General features: G+C 35.1%; 1 protein-coding gene across 4 annotated transcripts; it reads left to right on the plus strand.

Annotated features, from left to right (window-relative positions):
• Positions 1–11,623: 11,623 nt before the first annotated feature.
• LOX (lysyl oxidase) lies at positions 11,624–22,736 on the plus strand. 4 transcript variants are annotated; one of them, XM_044657603.1, is made up of 8 exons: positions 11,624–12,104; positions 12,138–12,289; positions 12,350–12,600; positions 13,015–13,123; positions 15,167–15,304; positions 18,679–18,835; positions 20,700–20,795; positions 21,122–21,241. In XM_044657603.1, exons 1-8 carry the CDS (start codon positions 11,880–11,882, stop codon positions 21,239–21,241), a joined length of 1,248 nt encoding a protein of 415 aa, XP_044513538.1. In that variant the 5' UTR covers positions 11,624–11,879. The 4 variants fall into 4 exon arrangements, with proteins under 4 accessions (XP_044513538.1, XP_044513535.1, XP_044513537.1 ...); XM_044657600.1 differs by adding an exon at positions 22,250–22,736 and having other exon boundaries at positions 11,624–12,600; positions 21,122–21,237; XM_044657602.1 differs by having other exon boundaries at positions 11,624–12,310; positions 12,392–12,600.
• Positions 22,737–24,610: the final 1,874 nt, after the last annotated feature.

Consider the following 24,610-nt stretch of genomic DNA (forward strand, 5'->3'; position numbering starts at 1 on the left):
TGTTTAAATAAAATGAACTAGCATTATTCAGCCACTTCCCAGAGGAGCAGATGCCAATAAATGACAAAAAAAAAACAAACAACAACAACAAAAAACAACAAAGAACAGCTGTCATAATTGATAGTAATCACTGTTCTTAGCAGAAGCTAAAGATCAAAGTCATAGTTAGGGTGGGACAACTGGGATCTTGCCCAAGGACACCAAATTTTAAAAAGAACTGACACCACTTACACTTCTTCAGCCGCATAAAATCGATTGGACTTACTACCTCATTAGCAAGAATGATTTATTAAAATAACATGTTTATAGGTGACTCCCCATCAACAGAACATGCCCCAGGATTTCTGTTCATTGGAAACTGGTGTCCTAAGGAATCTCTCTCCCCCAAACTATTTGAATATTTATTTAAAAGTTGGGGGGGCAGCTGGGTAGCTCAGTGGAGTGAGAGTCAGGCCTAGAGACAGGAGGTCCTAGGTTCAAACCCGGCCTCAGCCACTTCCCAGCTGTGTGACCCTGGGCAAGTCACTTGACCCCCATTGCCCACCCTTACCACTCTTCCACCTATGAGACAATACACTGAAGTATAAGGGTTTAAAAAAAAAAAAAGTTGATTTGACAATAAATTTCCTGCTGCTTTGCTTTTATAAAACTTGCTTCATGTACTGAAAAAAAAAATGCTACATATTGTTTTCCTAAAGATTAAAGCAATAGAAGCATAACTGCATGTATTTAGGTGCCAACTAGATTGCTGAATTTGTAGCCAAAATCTATCAATACTCATGACTACAAAGAAAATTATATCCTAAATATTTTTCAATAGCAATATACAGTATATCCTTAAAAAGAAAGAAAGTAGGGGACATCTAGGATCAGTAGATTGAAAGCCAGGCCTAGACATGGGAGGTCCTAGGGTCAAATCTGGTCTCAAACACTTCCTAGCTGTGTGATTTTGGATCACTTAACTCCCATTACCAAGCTCTTACTGTTCTTATGCCTTGGAATCAATATACAGTATTATTTCTAAGATGAAAGGTAAGGCCTAAAAAAACCTTTTTTAAATGAAGTAACATTTCATTCTAGAACAGGGATAGTTAACTTTTTTGTTTTATGGAACCCACTGACAATCTGGTGAAGCCTATAGATCCCTTCTCAGAATGATTTTAAATAAATGAAGAAAATATTAAAAAATATTAGTAAAAATAAAGATATATATTTGGAGGTTTGGAGTTTTTTTACTATCCAGGTTTATAGATAGATACCTTGAAATCAATCCATATACCCCCTGGAGGATTCATTAAACCCAGGTCAGAAATACCTATTCTAGAAATTAAAGTGGACCTATTATTTATTTAAATATGTACTATGTGAAGGAAGACAGTCTGGCAGCAGCAGATTTCAAACTATATTAAAAAGTGGGAATCATCAAAACAATCTTGTACTGGCTAAGAAGTAGAGTCAACCAAAATGGAATAGATTAGGTAATAAATAGTAACCTAGTGTTGGATAAACCCAAAATTTCAAGCCTTTGGATAATAAGAACTCACTATTTTGCAAAAATTTCTGGGAAAAATGGAAAGCGATTTGGCAGAAACTAACTATTAATAACATCTTATAATACCAAGATAGGGTCAAATAGGTAAATGATTCAGACTAAATAAAGCAAGTAATTTGTAAATAAATTAGAGGAGCATGGGAAAATGTACCTGTCAGATCTATGGATGAGGGAAGAGTCTATTACCAAAAAATGGATCGAAAGGATCACGGAAGTAAAATGGATAATTACATGAAATTAAAAAGCTTTTACATGAACAAAACTAATGCAGCTAAAATTAGAAGTGAAACAGAAAATTTGGGGGTCGTGGAATTTATAGCATATTTCTCTGAAGAAGGACTTATTCCTCACACATATTGAGAACTGAGACAAATTTATAAAAATAGTACTGATTACCCAGTTCATAAATGATCAAAGGACATAAATAGGCAGTTTTCAAAAGAAGAAATCAAAATTATCTCTAATCACATGAAAAAATTCTCTAAATTGTTATTGAGTAGGAAAATGCAAATAAAAAACTTTGAGATACTACCTCATATCTATCATATTGGCTAATATGACAGAAAGTAAAAATGACAAATTCTGAAGGGGATATGGAAAAATTTGGACACAATGCATTGTCACAACAAGAGTTGTGAACCAACTGATCTGGAGAACAATTTGGAACTAAGTCCAAAGGGCTATAAAATTATATGCAAAGCCACTTCTAGGTTTAAATAAAAAGGGGAAAGCCTATTTGCACAAAAATATTTAAAGCAGCTCGTTTTGCACTGACAAAGTATTAGAAAGTGAAGGGATGCCCATCAATTGGAGAATGGATAAACAAGTTGTAGTATATGAATATGATGGAATACTGCAGTACTATAAGAAATGACAAGGAAGACATATTCCAAAAAACCTGGAAAAACATAAATAAACTGGAGCCAAGTGAAATGAGCAGAGTCAGGAGAACCTTGTACATAGAAACAGCAATAATATAAATTGTGGAATCAACTGTGAAAGACTTAGCTACTCTGGTCAAGACAATGATCCTAGACAATTCCAAAGGAAATATGCTAAAAATGTTACCCACCTCTGAAAAGAGAACAGATGGCTTTGAATGCATTTTTAAGCATACTTTTTTTAAAAATATATTTTCTTGTTTTCTTTTGCAACATGGCTATTAGAGAAATATGTTTTGCATGACTTCACTTGTATAATTGATATCAAATTGCTTGCCTTTTCAAGGACAGGGGTGAGACAGGAGGGAGAGAATTCAAAACTCAGAATTTTAAAAATGAGTGCCAAATTTTTCTTAAATGTAATAGGGAAATATTTAGTGAAATAGAAAATATTTTTTAAAACACACATATTATGTGGAAAGAACTTTGATTTCTTCAGTTTCATGATCACTAACTAGCTTTTTCACCCAGGAAAAGAGCACAGTGTGTGGCTAGGCATAATGCCCAGTGAATGGAAATACTTTCTATTACCTTTACTGTGGAGGAAAAATACTCATTTTTGAAAATTCAAAGCCCGAATAAAAGTCAGAGTGGGTGATAGATATAGGAAAAACAAAAACTGCAAACACTTTCTCATCAGGGCATTTGGCTCAAGATAGTCATGATATGTTGTAGTTTCTTATTCATTTACTAATGTAATATGAATCTTTTTTAAGACAGAAAAAGAAGTATGATAAACAATTACTATAAATAGCCCATTTTAAAAATCTAGATATGATGCAATTTGAAACCTAGAGGAGATAAAGATAAAGAAATTAGAAGCTCAATTTCTGATAAAATAGGAAATAATTAACTAATTTTTAAAATGAATAAAAATAAAATTAGTCATTCAGAATTCAACTTGGCTAGGATTATTTTCACATTTCATAGATAAAAGAATTTAGACTGTAAATATCATCTAATCCAACCTTTTCATTTTACTGATCAAAAGACTGAAATTTAGCAAAGAGAAACGAACTGCTTTTGAGTATAGAGCTAACCAGTTAGCAGCAAAATAAGGCCTTGGGCCAGTATTTCAAACTTCAAGTCAAAAGCTATTGGCTGTGTATTTAATCTAGTCCTTTTATAGAAAATATATTATAGAAAAGGCATAATATTTTACTTCTTTTTGTATCTCCCATGCTTAACATAGTATTGGCTGGCACCTACAAGGCACTTAATAGATGTTTATTGACTTACTGTATTTCACAAATTCAATCACTATTTATCAACTACCTCTTCTGTATAAAAACATTGAAGCCAAAAATTATTTTAATAACACATTTCTTGCCCTAAAAGTGGTTACATTTTACTATTGTTTTAAAAACTAAAAGAAAAATAGTGGTAAGTAAACTGAACTGTAAATACTGGATTAAAATGTTGCTTTGCTTCTAGCCTAACTCCTTGATAGTTTCTATCAGAATAATACCTCAATCTATGTTGCTATGATTTTTTTTTAACCCATACTTTCTGTCTTAGAATTGATACAGAAGAACAATAAGGGCTAAATTAGGGTTAAGTGACTTGCCCAGGGTCACATAGCTAGGAAGTGTCTACGGTCAGATTTGAACCCAAAATTTCCCATTTCTAGGTCTCACTTTCAATCCACTGTGTCACCCAGCTGCCCCTTATTTTGTCCTTTGTGGAAACTTTTCCCTTTTAGAAATGACTCAAGGTCGCAGCAATCTAGTGTTTGATAAACCCAAAGATCCCAGTTTTTGGAACAAGAACTCACTATTTTAAAAAACTGCTGGGAAAATTGAAAAACAGTATCAGAGAGATTAGGTTTAGATCAACATCTCATACCTTATGCCAAGATAAATTCAAAATGGATAAATGACCTAAATATAAAGAGTGGAAATCATAAATAAATTAGGTGTACCTAGAATAGTATACCTGTCAGACCTATGGGAACAGAAGGAATTTAAGATCAATCAAGAGATAGAGAACATTACAAAATGTAAAATGAATAAATAATTGTGATTATATTAAATTTAAAAGGTTTTATACAAACAAAACCAATGCAACTAAAGTTAGAAGGGAAGCAACAAACTGAGAAAAAAATATTTATAGCAAAACTCTCTGACCAGGGTCTAATTTCCCAAATATATAAGGAACTAAGTCAAATGTACAAGAAATTAAGCCATTCCCCAATTGACAAATGGTCAAAGGATATGAATAGGCAATTTTCAGATGAAGAAATCAAAACTATCAATAATCACATCAAAAAGTGTTCTAAATCTCTCCTAATTAGAGGAATGCAAATCAAAACCATCTCATACCTAGCAGATTGGGCAATATGAAAGTAAAGGAAAATAATGAATGTTGGAGGAGATGTGGCAAAATTGGGATGCTAATACATTGCTGGTAGAGTTGTGAATTAATCCAGCCATTTTGGAAGGCAATTTGAAATTATGCCCAAAGGGCTTTAAAAAAATGCATATCCTTTGATCCAGCAATATCACTACTAGGTTTGTACCCCAAAGAGATAATAAGGAAAAATATTTGTACAAAAATATTCATAGCTGCACTCTTTGTGGTGGCAAAAAAATTGGAAAATGAGGGTGTGTACTTTATAATTGGGGAGTGGCTGAACAAATTGTGGTATATGATGGTGATGGAATACTATTGTGCTATAAGGAATGATAAACTGCTTGATTTCCATATGAGCTGGAAACACCTCCACAAACTGATGTGGAATGAAATGAACAGAACCAAGAGAACATTGTATACTGAGACTGAAACATTGTGGGATAATCATATGTAATCAACTTTGCTACTGATAGCAATCCAGGACAATCCCAAGGGACTTATGAGAAAGAATGCTATCCACATCAAGAGAAAGAACTGGTGGGAATAGAAATGCAGAAGGAAAATATTTGATTTTTTACTTGGCATCATTAGCATTGTTCTAATTAATTCAAATAAATTCAACCCACATTTATTAAGCACCTACTATATCAAAGGACTGTGCTACAGATACAAATACATATTTTTTTAAAAGGAACAAAGAAGGGGGCAGCTGGGTAGCTCAGTAGATTGAGAGCCAGGCCTAGAGATGGGAGGTCCTTGATTCAAATCTAGCCTCTGACATTTCCCAGCTGTGTGACCCTGGGCAAGTCACTTAAACGCCATTGCCTAGCCCTTACCACTCTTCTGCCTTGGAGCGATTGGCTCCAAGACAGAAGGTAAAGTTTTTTTAAAAAAAAGAACAAAGAAAGAACGAAAAAGAAAGAAAAAATTACATGACCCAAGGACGATGTTCTATTGAAGAGTATACAACCAAGAATGTGCTAGATTCTGCCAAGAACAGATTGTTAAATTTTTAATGTGAGAATTTACATCTCATAAATGGATGAATGCTACAATAAGAGCTTGAATTGTTTCCTTAGTTGCCTCAACAAAGAAGTTATGTTAAATTAAGAAGAAAATGTTAGTAACACAGGTTAAGCTTAAAAGTATGTTGCGCATACTCTCCATCCTCCCAAGAGAGTTGGTTGTTAAACATTTACCAGAACACCTCTGTATACAAAATAAACACAGATATATAATGAAAGTATTTATTTTTAACACATTGAATTATTTCTACTCCTGAGTTTTGACTAGAGTCTCAGATTCATTCCTCATTCCATTTCTCCTGGGAACTTCAAGGAATACCCCATTCAAAGGGCATGGAAGATAGAAAGAGGAGATTGTGGGTTCACTGTGCTAGGTACATAAAAACTAGTTTAAGCTGGGATAATCTGTTAAAAGTCCTTGCCTAAGTCTCAGTAAAAAAGCATTATAGAAGGGCAATCCTGAACCAGACAGAAGTTGATTTCTTCCCCCAGTCAATAGGGACACAGGACCAATGATGTGACTACCAACTATCTTCCAGGGAAGGGCTGAGAGTTTTTGATGGACCACTCCTCATTGGTTCTTCATCAATTAGAGATATCTTGGTATGTCCAATAGAGATGCTAAATAATGAGCTCTCACATTTATATTTAGAGATCTGCTCCAGGGAACATCCTGGTCTTGGATTACTGAGAGAATCATTGACCATTAATTTGTTGGTTATTGCTAGTTTAATCAAGAAATTGATTTTCCTACCCAGAAGCCATTCTCTTGGGATTTTTAATTGTCACAGCAAGTATAAAATAGTTTTAGAAGAGAGAAAATCATAACAATTAGTGGAATCAAGAAAGGTAAGTCTTTGTCTGGAATGTTGAGTTTATGATAAGGGAATAATGAAAAATAAATCTGGAAATACATGCTAAAGCCAAATTATAAAGAGTTTTAAATGCCAAAATGGAGTTTGTATTTTATTGTAGAGGCCAATGGCCTCCAAAATGCAGACTTTTGGCTCCTTGGGGAAATATCACATGACCCCCAACGTGTGAACAATATCTGGCAGATAAGAAGATGGGATTTATCCAGAATTGCCCAGTATAAGAAATAATAAACGGGTATATCTCCAACACAGTCATACCTACCTTTCACTCATTATCCCCCAAAGTATCTCTACATTAACCTTTCATATAGATTGGCTCTGTCTGTCTCCTTAGGGCAGTTAAAGCTAACCCTGACCCACTCTCACATTACTTTGTTGTTATAGAAGGCATACTTTGGAAGACGTACTCTATGTTGGGGCACGGACCAGTTAATAAGAACTTCTTACTTCCCTTTTGTTTTGGGTGGGAGAAATGTGAAGCACAGTGACTGAAGAGGCACGAATGAGTTGAAATCTGTACCATAAGTCTTGTCACATAATCTTTTCCTCCAAACCACACTCCTCCAAATTTCCCTATTTCTCTCAAGAACCCCACCAAACTTCCAGTCACCTAGCTTCATAAGCTCTTGTATTCACGTTGGCTAATTACCTTCATTAATTCTATATATCTTAGCAATTGGTGAATTTGTAGTTTCTATGTTCATAGCAAGTTTTTTAAGTCCATTCCTTCTCTCCAATTCCTACAATCACTTCCCTAATGAAGACCTTACTACTTCTCTCCTGGAATTTTGCATTTGCCTCCTAATTGGTCTATCTACCTCAAGTCTCCTCCTTTTCCAGTCTAACCTTCACACATCTTCAAAGTGATTTTTCAAAAGTGCATGTCAAGTCATGGCACCTCGATAAGTTCCAGTGGCTATTGTCTCTAGGATGAAATATAAACTCCTCTTTTTAGCATTTAAAGTCCAACAGAATTTGGCCTCAGACTACTTTTCTAGCTTTATTTTATATTACTCCATTTCTTTTACTTTACGGACCTGTCAACATAGTTTTCTTGATTTTACTTATATTTATACAAAAATACAAGTAAATTTATACAAATATGAATAGGAAATTAAGATATGATATCATGCATTAATCAGAGCTATATAAAGAAAAAGGAATGGGTTTATATTGAAAAATTTTTACAGTTAAAATGAGACAAGTTTCTCTAGTTATTTCTACATTGTATATAGAAATCATCAATAAAAAGAGAAGCATGAATCCTGATGTTCAGTATACTATGATACTATGTTTAGTAACTGTAGCACCTAGTTTTTTTTCTTTTCAATATTTTGTTTTCCCCAATTACATGTAAAGACAATTTTTAACATTAGTTTTCTAAAATTTTGAGTTCCAAATGTTCTCCCCCCTACTTTCCTCCTTTCCTGAAACAATAAGCAATTTGATATAGGTTGTACACATGATACCATGCAAAACATATTTCCACATTGACCATATTATGGAAGAAAACACACATATTTTTAAAATACCCACAAAGAAAATTTAGTGAAAAATGGTATGTTTCCATGTGCATCCAGACTCCATGGGTTCTTTCTCTGGAGGTAGATTGCATTTTTCATTATGTTATTAAGAACTGTCTTGGATCGTTTCACTGTATTGCTGAGAAGAGCTAAGTCTTTCATAGCTGATCATCTTACACTTTCTTTCTTTCTTTCTTTCTTTCTTTCTTTCTTTCTTTCTTTCTTTCTTTCTTTCTTCCTTTCTTTCTATAAAACCTTCTGTCTTAGAATATTGGTTCCAAGGCAGAAGAGTGGTAAGGGCTAGGCAAAGGGGGTTAAGTGACTTGCCCAGGGTCACAGAGCTAGGAAGTGTCTGAGGCCAGATTTGAACCTAGGAACTCATCTCTAGGCTTGGCTCTCAATCCATTTAGGTGCCCAGCTGTGCCCCCTGCTCATTCTTTTACAATTATATTTCACAACTTGTTCAGCTGTTCATCAATTAATGGACTTCTCCTCAATTTCCAATTCTTTACCATCACAAAAAAAATGCTGCTTAAAGTATTTTTGTACAAATACATCCTTTTTCCTTAAAAAAAAAATCTTTTTTGGATATGGACCTCAAAGTGTAACAAAAATAAATAAAATAAATATGATGATAAAAAAAGATGGTCACATGCTCAGCTAACTTATAATATTCAAATTAACTGTGTAATCAAAGACCAATAAACAACTGTCATTTATAAATCCTCTCTCCAGAATATTTATATTTATTTTATTTTTTATTTTTTAAAACCCTTACCTTCTGTCTTAGAATCAATACTGTGTATTGGTTCCAAGACATAAGAATGGTAAGGGCTAGGCAATAGGGGTTAAGTGACTTGTCCAGGGTCACACAGCTAGGAAATGTTTCAGGCAAAATTTGAACCCAAGACCACCTGTCTCTAAGCCTGGCTCTCAATCTACTGAGCCACCGAGTTCATTTCTCCCCCATTAACAGATATTAAAAAAAAATAATGAAGAATGTTCAATCACATAGCTCTCATTAAAACTCATTACTAACATTTTAGTGAACAAAATTAGTTTGTGACATTAATAAATAAAATAATATAAAACTTAAATTTTCCTTGATCTGATATTTTTTAAATTCCTATATATTTCCTGTTTCTTTAACAATGTACATATTATAATAAATATAAATTATTAAAGCATAAGCTCAATACATATATATTTACTGATAGAGATGCACACCAAAAAGTTTGAAAATTCTAAACAAAGGGAATCTAATGAAGATTCTTGAACAGATAGTGATATAGTCATATATCTATATATATACTTTATATACTTTCCCCTGTGCTTTAGAAAGATGATTTTTGGCAGCATTTACTAGCTATAAATCGTTATAACAAATATAATGGAACATGATTATGTCATAAAGAACAATGAATATGAAGAACTCAGAGAAACATTAGAAGACTTACATATTAACTGGTACAACATAAAATAAGCAGAACTAAGAAAGTAATATATAAGATGATTTTTAAAAATTATTTTAGGTCAGGCTTGACATAGATTAATTCCATGATTCAGCTTTCAAAAAAAATGAGACTATAGATCATGTAGGAGTTAACAAAAGGAGCTTTAGCATGGAAAGGATGTAAGGATACAGCACTGACTTAGTTGGACATTTTCCTTGATTCCATATTTTCCTTGGTCACCTACAGAGTGAGAAGTTGTATGAAGTTCAAGCATCTGTTTTTGTACTTATGTAACCAGGAAGCCACGTAATGGTTGGAGCATTAATCCTTTGGACAATTTAGGTATGGAGGATGGTTTTATTACCTTTTAGAGGGGGGAAAAACCCTAGCCTAGTCTTCAGATTTTTTAGTAGAAAGAACAACCACCATGGAAAAAAAAACAAGAAACCTTGAAGGATGTGTAATGATAATGACCAAGGCTGACTCCAGAAGAGTTAAGAAAATAGGCCTCCCTCCTAGGAGTGGGGAACTCTATCTCTGTTTTGCCAGAATATTGTTTTTGGGGTTTTTTGTCCCCCTCTCCTCTTTCTTTTTTATATCTTTGTTATAAGAGATAGCTCACTAGGACGAGGTTGGGAGCTTGAGATATATTCAGAAATGATGTGTGATATACAAACCAATAAAATCAGTTATTTTTCAACCCTATTTTCAGAATATTTTCAAGTATTTACCTCTTAATGTCAATTTTCTTTTGAAAAGTTTCCAGTACTGCTAAAACCTAAAAGTGACATGTGAATAGATATACCCCATTTGCCATCTAATTCCAGTCAGAATTACTGACCCTTCTTCCCATTCTCCTTCCCACTAAGAACACTCCCTAGTCTTTGGAAAATTCTTGTTTGGTTTGGAAGTTTTGCAGACAGAAATCCTGATGTGTCCTATTATTTGTCATTAATACATTAAGTGGTATTGAACATTTAACCAATGGTGACAGAAATAAGACAAAACAAAACCCCCTATATGTGAGGGGGAGAAATCTCAGTTCAAATGTATATATTAAGCTGAATTCTGAACGGACTCTGTTTAACAACCTCTTTTTAACACACTGTCAAGATGAAAGATGATTTTTCACATTCTGATAAAAGTCTGGGTTTAGGTTTTGAATCAAGGAGATGGGCTTATTTATTCTGGTTACGGACTTCAGAGTCAACTGCCCTTCTCCCATGTGAAATTTCCCTTAGAAATTTCACTGTAGGAGATGAATTTGTAACCCATTTCTCATATTACCTACACACAGAAAAACAAAATTTGATAGCTCAGAGTTTACAGGATGAGGGGGTCTCCCATAACCGGGAATTTATTGGGAAACATTCCCTTCCTGGACAGGGAATTCTTAGCCAGAATATTTTCCCCAAAACATGTTCCCTCCACTCCCCTCAAGTCTAAGTCTTCCTACCTCCCCCTTTCCAGTCTTTCCTGTGTTTGATGACCTAATAGCATTTTTCCCTCTGCATACTTTGGCACAGTCGCATGGTCTGGCTGCTTGAGTGTGTCTGAGTCCACCGAAATTCCTGCATGTTCACCCAAGATTAAGATGTGGGTCGCGTGTGTCTCTTGCTGGATATGTATTCTTTTGTGTTCTTTCTCCTTAAAGAAATCTCTATGTGCAACGTGTCTTGGAGGGAGGTGGTGAGGAGGGAGGGGGCAGATGTGAGGAACTGTTAGACTTGCACGTTTCCAATTGCATTACGTGAACAAATAGCATAGGAACAGCCCTGCCAAGAAGCGCTTGTGTAACTTTGCAAATGTGCCAGAAAGTTTAAAATCTCGCATCCCTCCTCCTTCCTTCACTCCAGACACCAGCAAAAGCAGGACGACGATGTGAGGCTGCCGGCTCGTTATTGCTTCTGCTTCTCTCCCCATCATTCTTCTATAAACACTAGGAAAGGGGGAAACGGGGTAAGACGCCACATCCGCGCGTTGTCTGTTTTATTTTTTACGGTCTACACTCCAGTTTTGGCGTTCCGAGGTAGCTATTGAAATACGTCGGTAAATGGTTTTTCCTTCCCACACAAGTGATTTTTTCCCTCCCTTTTTTAAAAAAAATTTTTTTCTTTAAGCAACGCTAGTCCTGTCTGTGGAGATTAAAGAAGAAAGATGCGTTTCCCTTCACCCGCAGTTTTTCTTGTTCGGTTGCATCTTTGCGTACACTTGGGCTGTGTTTTTCAAGTGGCCTGCCAGCAGCCCCGACGAGACCCTCCTCCCCCAGCCTTCTGGAGGCAAAAGATTCAGTGGGAGAACAATGGGCAGGTGTTCAGCCTCCTGAGCCTCGGCTCTGAGTATCAGCCTCCACGCCGGAGGGACTCGGCCACCCATTCCTCCGCCACATCCTCAGCTTCCTCCTCGCTTCCCCAGACGCCAGTCCTGTTGCTCAGAAACAACAGCACTTCTCCACGCTCTCGTCCACAGCCGTCTGTAGGCGCCCAGGTCCACGACAGCACAAACAGCAGGAGGCAGCCAGAGGCGAGGCACTGGTTCCAGGCTGGTTACCAGCCGTCTGGCCAGAGGTACCAGGGCGGATCCTCGGAGTCCACTTCCTCAGCCGCTGCCACCACCACCATCACCAGCAACCCCGGGGGCCGAACTCGGGGCTCCATCCCTGCGGCCAGGGATGGCAGTCGGACTCCTGCCAGTAGCCGCCCCACCCTGAGCAACCTCAGAGCTCCTAGCCGAATAGATGGCATGATGAGCGATGACCCTTACAACCCTTACAAGTACTCAGACGACAATCCCTATTACAACTACTATGACACTTACGAGAGGCCACGTCCGGGAAGCAGGAACAGACCTGGCTACGGCACTGGATACTTCCAATATGGTAAGTGACAATCACAAATAACCTGACGTGCAAAAAGTTCGAGATAACATCCCTAACAAAACAAACACATTACAAACAGCCGGCCAGCTGCGGCTCTCAGGTGAGGAAGCCCGAAGACCAGATACAGCCAGAACCCTGACACAGCACCCATCCCTTTCAGTCTCCCTGACTGACCCTCACAAAAGAAAGCCACAGAATCACTTGCAAACATTCCCCTCTTATTTGTCTTCTCTTATCCTGCATTCTCCCTGTCTCTAACTCTTCTCAATCCTGGCAGTTTTCGTAGAAAGGATCCAATTCAGGAAGGGAAGGGTTTGGAGAAAAGAATGAATAATAAGGATAGATGAGAAGTCGGGTTAGTCACAGGGTTCCAAGGCGTTAGTTGGTTTCTGATTATTCTTGGCGGACTTATAGGTCTCCCAGACCTGGTGCCAGATCCCTACTACATTCAGGCGTCCACGTACGTGCAGAGGATGTCCATGTACAACTTGAGATGTGCTGCAGAGGAAAACTGCCTTGCCAGGTAGGGGCCCTGGTCTTCTCCCGACCCTAAATCGGGCTATCTCTGAGCTGTTCCTCTCCTCCTCTTGCCCATGGCAGCTGGGACCCTGAAGAGGTGGGAAATGGGAGGTGGAAGAGGACAAGACAAATTGGGGATGCTGAGATGGAAGAGAGTACTTTTTTGTGGGCCCTTGCTCTTGATCTTTCCAGCTGTTGTGCAGAAGAGGAAGAGTGTGGCTTGGATTACTTCCTCCTTTATCTTTGGAATCTCAGGCGTATGTTCAAATTTCAAAAGCAATGGGGTCCTGTCGACATGATTAAAGAAAAAGACATTGTACTTGACCTGATAAACGATCCCAAACACTACTGTGGGAAGCAACCATTCCCGGTAAAATTGAGTAAGACATCTATAATTTGACCCTCCCCCCACCAAAAAAAATGTAATTATAGAGCATGTTAATGACCTCTTAGAAGACTGAAAAGTATGTTTGCTACTGTGGTCTTATTCACTTGGCAAAGGTTGCTTTTCCTACTTTTGGTTGCAGCTGTAATTAACATGTTCTTGTTTTCAACAATCCTTGAAGCTCTGCTTTTTCAACTGCATTAAAAATAAAGGCCCCTTCTCTTGGAGAATAGGATTTGTTAGGTTTTGATATTGAAGAGCCAGGAGAGGGAGCCCAAGTTGCTTTGGAAGGTGCCATCAAAAAAAAAAAAAAAAGTTAACGTTTAGAAGAAATTCCTTGGCATTTCATACTCCAAGACTAACCCAAAAATGTATTTGGAGTTATAACTGTGTAAAAGTAGGCCAAGCATTAGGAAGTTTAAAAATATGCCTATTCAACCAGCAGAGGGCAACCATTTTGTTTGTATTTCAGAAAAAGGATAGAAATTTAATTTAAATTTGGAGTATATTTACACATAAAAACAAATCTTTCAGTCACTTTATATATCCCATAATTCTTATTTTTACTGGATGTGTAATTTCATTTCAAAAATAAAGGGAGATCCTGGAGAAGAAGTTCCTCTACAATTCAGGAAAGTACCCAGAGCTACTTAGAGGTTGTGTCTCATCCAAGATCCCACAGCCAGTGTGTGTCAGAAGTGGGATTCTGTATTCTAGACTGGAAAATATTTCTCTCTGCTGATCCATACTGCTTCTCTAATTACTATTCCTTGTAGTCATAAGTATTTGGGGTTGCTGGGCCCCTTGTCTCTTATGTTTGTTTATTCTCTTGCTTTGGCTGTTTTTGGCCTTCCTGTTAGGCTTTCTCACTTCTACCAAAGGAAAAGAAGGAAAAAGAAATGATCCTTTAGCAGTACTTGAATGTATTTTACAATATTGTGTTAACAGGAGTGGTCTCTCATAGACTGAATAAATTTAAGTAGCATTTATTGAATTAACTAGCTTTGTAAATTGAACTTTATTTTAATGACACAGAGATTTAGATTCAGTATCTAAATAATAGCACTTGAGTCCTAGATGTGTCACAAGTTTTGTGACCATTGGCAAGATCTTAACTTATCTGAGACTAATTATGCTTACCCCACCCACTTCATAGTTTTCTTGAGAGAATTGTTCTATAAATAATAAAGTATCACATGAATGGGAGCCTCTATTAAGCATTCATTTATCCAATACTAGGAAATAGCATGAGTTAGTGATAGACTTAACATCAGGAAGAACAGGATTTGAATCCAGACTTTTGACCCTTACCAGATATGTGACCTTCTATTTGCCTTGGATAATTTCCTAAGACTTATCTCCTAAATCAGAGCGGTGTTACCATCTAGATCTGAAAAATACTAAGATAAGATTCCTTTTTTACCTTTGGGATTTGTGATAATTCCTTGCCTAAATTTCAGTAGTTGATTTTATTCTTTTTAATTGATACATATTACACATAAAATTGGGGGGGGGGTTCAGTTGACCGTTTATCTATCTGGCTTTTAATTAATTAATTTATATTCATTTCATATATTTATTTCACTGTAAGAAAGGAAGGGAGAGGGGTGAGCAAGAAAGTCATCGTAACTATATCATGACTATTTCTTTCCACAATTACAGTTCAGCATACAGGTCAGATGTCAGAGACTATGATAACCGGGTGCTGCTAAGATTTCCCCAACGAGTGAAAAATCAAGGCACATCAGATTTTTTACCAAGTCGACCAAGATATTCATGGGAGTGGCACAGCTGTCACCAGTGAGTGTGATGATTATTTGTGTAGTCCTCAAGACTGACTTTCTCTAGCCATTTTCACTTGGTACTTGTTATGATGAATTGTCAGCTTTCTAATACAATGGGAGATGATACTTACTGTAATTATTAGTCACTTCTTCCCAAGTCATTTGGGGAAAAGGAAGTAATATGCCTTGTCTAAATATTATTAAACTAGTTTTCCTTAGTGCTTGTTTAATGTTCGAAATTGGACATTAGTATGTCTTGAATTGAAAGCCTTGTCCTCTAAAAAGGAGTTCTATTCCCAAAATGACACTTGTAAGAGAAAGGACATTTCTATTGGAGTAAAGGCTGTATAAGTATGATATTTTTGTAAAACTAACTTTGGAGGTTAACATTGTGCTATAAAAGATAATTTTACTAGGTTTGAATCTGGCCTCAGACACTTCCTAGCTGTGTGACCCTGGGCATGTCACTTAACCCCCACTGTCTAACCCTTTTCACTCTTCTGCCTTGGAAGCAATACACAGTATTGATTCTAAGATGGAAGGTAAGGGTTTAAAAAAAAAGATGATTTTAAATATCCTTCAAAGTCCAATAAAAATCATATAATCAAAAAACTAGAAGAAATCTTGAAAGATTACCTAGTCTAGGCCCCTTTTAAAAGGACTGCATCAAAATCGTACTGAATAGATTCTAGCCAATCCTATTTTTTTAGAATTTTTTTTTAATTTTTATTTTGAATATTTTCCCATAGTTACATGTTTCATGTTCTTTCCCTCTCCCCCAACCCCCTTAACTCCCCTTAGCTGACGCACAATTCCACTGGGTTTTACATGTATCATTGATCAAGACCTAATTCCATATTATTGATAATTGGACTAGAGTTATCCTTTAGTGTCTATATCCCCAATAATATCCCCATCAACCCATGTGTTCAAGCAGTTGTTTTTCTTCTGTGTTTCCACTCCTGCAGTTCTTCCTCTGAATGTGGGTAGTGTTCTTTTCCATAAATCCCTCAGAATTGTCCTGGGTCATTGCATTGTTACCAGTACAGAAGTTCATTACATTCGATTTTACCACAGTGTATCAGTCTCTGTGTACAATATTCTTCTGGCTCTGCTCCTTTCACTCTGCATCAATTCCTGGAGGTCTTTCCAGTTCACATGGAATTCCTCCAGTTTATTATTCCTTTGAGCACAATAGTTAGTATTCCATCACCAATAGATACCACAATTTGTTCAGCCATTCCCCAATTGAAGGACATTCTCTCATTTTCCAATTTTTTGCCACCACAAAGAGCGTGGCTATAAATATTTTTGTACAAGTCTTTTTCCTTATTATCTCTTTGGAGTATAAACCAAGCAGTGCTATAGGCAATCCTATTTTTAAAGATCTCTAAGAGTGATTATTCCATAACCTTCCTTGGTATTTTTTTTGCAATTAAAAATCCACTTTTGTGTTCTCTCCATACCTGGGAGAGAAAGCAGCTGCTTAATATCTTGTTAAAAGGTTCCTTAATTTCTTAGGAAGTTGCAACTAAATTCCATTTTTCCCCACAAAAATAGATTCCCTTACTACATCAAAATGGACATTGGCCATGTGCCACAAAATTGTTATAAAAACTATGCTGTACATATTTTTAACATCAATGGGAGATAAAAACATTTTCTCTTTCCTCTCTTTATTAATGAATTAAAATACAAGTTTTCAATAAAATACACATAAATAGCCAGTATGGGGTAGCAGATAGAGAACTAGCCTTGCACTCAAGAGGTCTTTGGATGATTTATCCTTCCTTAGATAGATATGCCCATGTGCATCTATATTTTAGCTATCTACATATGCATTGTGTATGTACACATGTGTTTTTACACATACATATATCCATATATCTTTATCTATATGACCAATCACGTATAAGTCACTTGACACATCAATGTCCCGGGCAAATTTCTAAAACTACAAGTTGCAGAATAGTTGCTAAGATTAGCATTGGTAGAGTTTTCACAGTGAAAGTTATCTGAACCAATGGAACCACGAGTCTGAACCAAAAAGTTCATACATAACTTGTAAACATTTTTTGATCACCTTAATTTCATAAAAATTATTTCCAGGAAAGCAGAAAACAATAGTTTCCTTTACTGCCAAACTCTAATCATGCCATCCTTCTAATTTTAAACTTGAAGGTATTGCCATGTCTTCTGCTTCTCTAAGTTTTCCCTTTCATGTGTTTGAAGCCAAGTAATAAGCCTAATAGGAAGATTGTCTTACAATTTCTTGAGGCTACCTAGTTATTTAACATGTATTCCAGATTGTACTTACATTGTGGGCCATTAGGATACCCAATCTTTTTTGGATGCCATTGTGAATAATCATCTTGATTTTCCTGAGCATGTGTTGTTTTTTTGTTCTCCCTTTCAGCTGTCCCTATTTGAACTTGATTACCATTTTAAGTGATGACTAATTTGTCAAAGTCAAATTGATTTCTGTTCTGGTAATGTGAAAAAGTATTTACATTTATGGTGATGATGTCAATGAGAAAAACATTGAGTAAATTCTTTATAATGCCATTCACTTAACTACTGGTGAAAGGAGTTGATATAAAAACTTCATTTCCACTTTATAGACCACTTGCAAGAACTCCCTCAACCAGGTGATAACTGATGGCTTAGCATTATCCTTTTTTTCCCTGTCATTTCAGGAATTAAAACCACTGCTATAGATAATCAAATACTAGTAAGTTCTGTTATAAAAGTGAATATAAAGAAAGTCGATGTTTTTAAAAAACAAACTTTAAACTGTCATCAACATTCTTGTCAAAGGAAATATTAATCATTGCTCTTTGAGAGAACAGCAACTCCCAACAATATAATGAAAAAAATACTGTGTTTGAAGTCAGAAGATCTGAGTTCAGAACATACCTTTGTGATTTTGGAAATGTCACTTCATCTTTTTGGTCCTCAGTTTTTTCAACTGAAAAGGAAGAAGTTGGACTAGATGACCGCTAGGGTTCCTCTGGATCCAAATTTCTGTATCCAACCATCAGCTAGCTCCATTTAGGAGCAAACAATTCAGAAATTGTTTATTATCAAGAAACTGAATGTAATTTAAAAAAAACCCAGCATCAACCAAAATCATAACCTTCCTTCCAGAAGTAAAAGTATTAGCATACATTTCCCCAATAGTTGTTTTATACATGAAAAAATTTAAAATCTATTATATTTTTTCATCCTTAGATATTTAATCATAATTTTAATGTGAAAAGAGATTTTGGCCCAATGAATGAGGGATTAAAAAAACAGATATTTTATGATATTAGGTTGTTGTGAATGAATTATTTTATTTATAAGCCAGTTTAAAGTTTACTAATGTACCTTTATTGAATGGGCTACCAGACATTACCACAGTATGGATGAATTCAGCCACTATGACTTACTTGATGCCAGCACTCAGAGGAGAGTGGCTGAAGGCCATAAAGCAAGTTTTTGCCTTGAGGATACTTCCTGTGATTATGGATACTATAGACGATATGCCTGTACAGCACACACACAAGTAAGTTGACATTTCCTCCTACCCACCCACCCACAAAGGCTTAACAGGTCTCAGAAAGAAATGACCTACTGTAATTTTATTGCAATTTGATCTCTTTTGGTTCCTTCATTTAACAAGTCATCTTGTCAAAGAAAAAAATACATGGAAAATGAAAATGCGTGGACTTGCTTTCAATATAAATAGATAATATAGATATATATGATATATAGTATAAGTATGTAGAAAAGCCAAGTCCTTTATTACTATGGAGAGAGACAGAGACAGAGAAAGCAAGTCCATTTTTTCCCATTTCCTCTGTTTATATCTGTATGTAGGTATATGCATTTGTATCTAGAATCCTTATTCTTTATGAGACCTACTTTGCGTTTTACAATTAGGACTGTAAGAGTCTTGCAACACATTTTCTTGAATAGGTTGGGTGAAATAGATTGGTAGGGAGATTTTTTTGTAAATTGTTTAGCCAACTTGCTAAGTGATTTTAATGTTACCCAATTTTTGCACATTTATTTAAAACCACCTATCCCCTTCACCTTGCTAATACATAATTATAAGAATATGATAATGGTCGAAAATAGTAATTGAAGGGAAAAGGGGAAAGAAAGGTCTTTATAAAGTTCTTTCCAAAGTCTTCCTTTTCAATGATACCTCTAAGAAGAGAAGGGTATAGTTATTCTCTCCAAGCGTACATGTGTACACATTTTAAATTTCAAAGATAATTGATGTCAGATGCAGAGATCTGGGGCTGATTTTTTTAAAAATAGTGCTGAATTAAGCAGTTTGCATATGTTTTATAGTTGGAAAATGTGTGCTCCCAGAGTTAAAGCTGTGTCAGTATTTCCATAAAGAGCCCCAATTTGTAAGTAGACAATTCCAGCCTGAATGTTGGGAGGAAAAATGTAAATCAACACAATCCAGGCCAAAGCTGATCAGCAGCTGGAATCTTGTAAAGTAAATCTATGTGCTAGGATAAAAAACTTCTTATGGACCTAAATTTCTGTTATATCTCTTTCTGAACTCACAACATCACAGCAAATTGAGAGTATATATATATGAAAATCCACATATTGCCATATCAACTTTTGTTTTCCAGAAAAATAAGCTGCACACAGGTGTCCATGTGTCAGTATGTCTTTATTACATATCTTTTGCATCAAAAAATGTTGACGCCAGTGTTCTCTCTGTGAATAGATGAATAAAGGATGGCCTGGAATTCATTCTATGTTGTGCACAATTCTAAATCATTCTTCAGGTGACATTTCACTGCAGTTTTTGTAGAGCCTGAGGCTGTTGGTGGTTCTCTCTTTTTGTCCTATGGGCTGTAGAGTGCTCTTACTCAAAATTACTGTCTTATGCCTGTGTGGCAAGATGGCCACAAATCAGAAGCCCCTCTTGAAGCTGTGCCTTAGTGTATATTTATAGAATCCCTACGCCCCAGTTGCTGAAAGTCACTCCCTGTCATCACATGGGAATGCTCTGGTGGTGGTCTATTGTCTCTTTCTCTCCACAAACCATTCCACCCAGCAGAGTGGTTTCCCATTTAAACCCTTTTATTTTAGTAATTGGTGGTATGCTAGGACTTTACTTGCTTTTATCATTTTACATTGTAATTTTCTTAGTCCACTCGTGAAACTATTTTAGATGCCACATGAGATATGTTTGTCAAATATTTTTAAGTGGGAAATGTCTGAGGTCTAAGTTGTGTGCATTTTTCATTTTCCCCCACTTCTGGAACAATAACCTAAACTTGCCTTGCTGTCAAAGTTTTAGTTACTAAAGGTTTGTTTGTTGACAGAATTCTATTATTACACTAATATGCATTAAATGATTATATCCCACTAATTACATTTTATTGTCATTTTCTTAGGGTCTGAGCCCTGGGTGCTATGATACCTATAATGCAGATATAGATTGTCAATGGATTGATATTACAGATGTAAAGCCTGGAAACTACATTCTGAAGGTAGTGAACTCTGAAAACATATTTAGATTGTAAATGAACTCCTATGGAGTCGTTTATTAAATATAACAGGATTTGAAATGATTTAAAGAGGCCATTTAAGACCACACCTAAATCAACCCAGACAGATGAGAATTTGTTGTTTTTAAAAGAAAAAGAGAAAATTACATCTTTCTCTGTAACTCATTCAGACCTTAACGAACTCACTTAAGCTTCTTAAACTTTAGTGCAAGACTATATGCTCTTGTTTTTGCCTACATGGAAACAAAAAAAAAAAGCTAGGTAGTATATATAATATCTTACATATAAATATTATTTGTTTCTGTTAGGTCAGTGTAAATCCCAGCTATTTGGTGCCTGAGTCTGATTACTCAAACAATGTTGTACGCTGTGATATTCGATACACAGGACATCATGCATATGCCTCTGGTTGCACAATTTCACCGTAAGTTCCTTGTCTTTTTTCTTTTTCTTCACAAATAAGGTGTACCCCGAAAGTGTAACTACTTCTCCCTAAATTCTCTCTTAAACTTTGTGAAGATAGAAAATGGTACAAGATCAGGATTATAACATAATTAAGGCCCATCATCCTTTTTGCGTTGATAGTAAGGTGATTGTGCAAAATGGTCAGTATGCAAAGAGTTCTCATTTCTCTGCTTTAGAATCAAAATTTTTCCATAAATTAATTCTGTGACCACAAGTGCTAAAAAATATGGTGTTATCAGGTATGGTTGAAGAATGAAGTATTCTTATTAAACAAGTACAAGGCTCTTGCATTTACCTTATGTTCCAAATAATGTAACTATAATACACTTAATATTTAAATTATATTAAACATAACTCAAGAAGGTAATCCATGGCCTTGCAGTGCTTCCATGTCATATATACTAGCAAAATGTTGAAATGATGGTTAATAAGAATTTCAAGCTGAGAGAATCCTAGAAAACAAAATTCCTATCAATAAAATTTATATTATTATTCACTTGGCTTAGTGGAGCATTAGCGACAGATGAACCATTTCATAGAAACTGGGAAATCTCTGAAAAGGAGAGCTTCAAGTATGTTTTGCTAACTCTATTGGTTGATACCTAGAAAACATAGCATTGTTTTTCTAGACATATTGGATTTGCTTCTCTATAAGAATATTTCTTCTTCCTCCTCTTCCTCTAACTCTAGCTAACACTCACATAATGATTATTGCTCAAGATCACCAGTTTTCCTACTTTACAGTTGAAACTGTACCCATCAGACTTATAATTACCTTTTTCAATCAATCAGTAGTTATAATTTACTAAGCACCTTCTGTGTAGTTTTGGTTATTTGGAAGAAGGATATCACTTTCATATCTTGTACCTAAAGTCAGGAAGGGCAGAATAGGAAACATTTAATGAGTATTTGTTGAAATTCTATGTATTATGCATACCAAATTTTCTCCTTTTCTCTCTTTTTTTATTTAGGTATTAAGAGGCAAAAAAAAAAGAATAAAATATGAAAGTAACGGATGAACCAGTGCCCGATGCTTCGAACTGAAAAAAAAAGAGAGAAAGAAAAGAAAAGCAATCTAGATTAACTTCAGTAGGATGTTAATGTTTGGAAAAGAGCACAGAAAATACAAAAGGAATTATTATTTGGACTGCTTAATGTCAAAACAACTGGATTTTGAAATTGGGAATATTTTGATTCACGCTTATGATATAATTATGATCTTTGGTTAATTATGCAAAGTGTTTCAAGTTACCCAGTTAACTTGCCTACAAGGTTTGCCAACAAACCAACAAAATATTTGTTCCATTGAACTTTTAATGAATGAGCTAAAATTATTTTGTGCTCAAATATTTTTAATGTTCTAAATTACAACAATTTGTAAACACTACAAAAAATTAATTTGGAAATGTTAATCCTATCATTACTCCTACAAATAAATATGGAAATATTTGGTGCTGAGGAAAGAATACACATTATTGATTTCAAAAAATATTAATATATAGCAAAGAAATGTCAATGTATGTATTTAGATAGTTACATTCCTATATAAATTTTGTTTACATTTTTAACATTAGTAGATAAATCCTTTTCTTTCTTCCAAATACATAGCTCAATTCTGATACAAATCAGGTTTAGTTTTCAAATGAATTAAGAAATTAAACCACACAATCCAAGTGTAATATTTTTTATGATGCTTTGTCCGTCTCTTTGACCTTGTCTCTGTAGAGATACTCAAAATTATATTCTTAAAATGACAAGTCAGGGGTTGGTGTGAATAGGCTACCATTTATGCAAGATACATTTCTTGGGCTAATTTTCAAGTTAACAGAGGTTTAAATGAAGTTTCTTCAAATCAGCTCTTCAGGTCACAAAACAAAAGTAGGTCCCCTAAAGAATCACTGCATGTCAAATATCTTTTTAAGATGAATGGGAATTACATTTGTAAATCAAGATATTTTTTACCTTTCATAAATTGCCTGATTTTTTTTACACATAAAAATCATAATTGCTAAAGAGATTATTCATATCAATAAGACCATAGGTCCATTGAAGTATATAAAACTACCACTAAAACATTTAAAAATATTATACAGGATATATGGCTTACTATGTCTGTGTAATAAAGGAACATAATCTTTGGTCAGAATAGAATTAATGATTAATATTTTAGCCCAAATTAATGTATGGCATAAACTTTTGGTGGAAAAAAGGGGACAAAGGAGGATATTTTCCATAAAGCAACAGGCTGTACTGTATAATAAGACAGCTGTGATATTACTTTGAAACTGTGAAATAATTTGCCATAACAGAATTTGGATAGCTTCTATTTTTTTCCTGAGAAGCAGAAGATGCAGTATGAATTGTCTACACTTGAAATAAAATTATTTTAAAGTTAGTGGTACTTAAACAGAAATAATCATACATTAAACAGTTTCAAAAAATCTAAATTATGATGTGCTTTTAAACATTTCCACAAACTGTCCCATAGAATTAAAAAGTGAATTGGTACTTAAGATGGTTTATAAGACAAAAAGGCACAATCATCGATAATTACTAAATACCTGTTGTGAACGTAAAAAGCTCATCATAGTGGAGCAAGTTGGTGAATACATAATTTAAAGTGTGCATCTTGCCCTTCAAATGCAAATATTTAGTAGTGTACTATAACACTGAAATAACCACAAAGCTTTTGAAAAATCTCTATCTGGGCTATGGAATTATTTCTTTAATTATGGTCTTTTCTAGTAGAGATGATCATAACACACTTTTTTTTAAACTACTGTCAATATTATTTCTGAGCCAGATTGGCATCTGAAGATTGAGACATATTTTCATTAGGAGAATATGATTTAGAATTGAAAGGAATCTGTGAGATTATCTTGGCAATTTCAATCAGATTTGATTCCATTTGCATATATAAAAACAATAATTAAAAAAATTTTTACAGATAAGGAAATTGGGACTCAAAGAGGTTAAGTGATTTGTCCAAAGCCAGGATTTGAACCTAAAACTAAATCTACACTTTTCCCCATATGCCTCTGCCACTTTACACACCTATCCTTTAAAAACTTTGATTGGTTTTTGGTTATGTAAAAATTACAAATGTTCCATTAGCTATGCCATCATATCCTAATATGTTTGCCTTATGTGAAGAAATTTATCACAACATGTACCAATGATACAGCTTGAAATGATTAAGTTAATATGCCTCTACTATTTGTGTTCATTGCCCCCTTTCACAAGATCAAAAAAATCTTAAAGGTCAGCTGGTCTAATAGCTTCATTTTCAAGTTGAGGAATGGTTTTAATAAAGTTTGTGTTGTCACTCAACC

This window comes from Gracilinanus agilis, chromosome 1, assembly GCF_016433145.1.
Source record: "Gracilinanus agilis isolate LMUSP501 chromosome 1, AgileGrace, whole genome shotgun sequence".
NCBI lineage: Eukaryota > Metazoa > Chordata > Mammalia > Didelphimorphia > Didelphidae > Gracilinanus > Gracilinanus agilis.

What these genes read in the sequence shown, in the direction of transcription:
- LOX (XM_044657600.1), top strand. Translation starts at nt 11,880, where the DNA reads ATGCGTTTCCCTTCACCCGCAGTTTTTCTTGTTCGGTTGCATCTTTGC. An exon ending in GAGTGGCACAGCTGTCACCA is followed by an intron (nt 15,305 to 18,678) that starts GTGAGTGTGATG and finishes ATGGGCTACCAG; the next exon opens with ACATTACCACAGTATGGATG. An exon ending in CCTGTACAGCACACACACAA is followed by an intron (nt 18,836 to 20,699) that starts GTAAGTTGACAT and finishes TCATTTTCTTAG; the next exon opens with GGTCTGAGCCCTGGGTGCTA.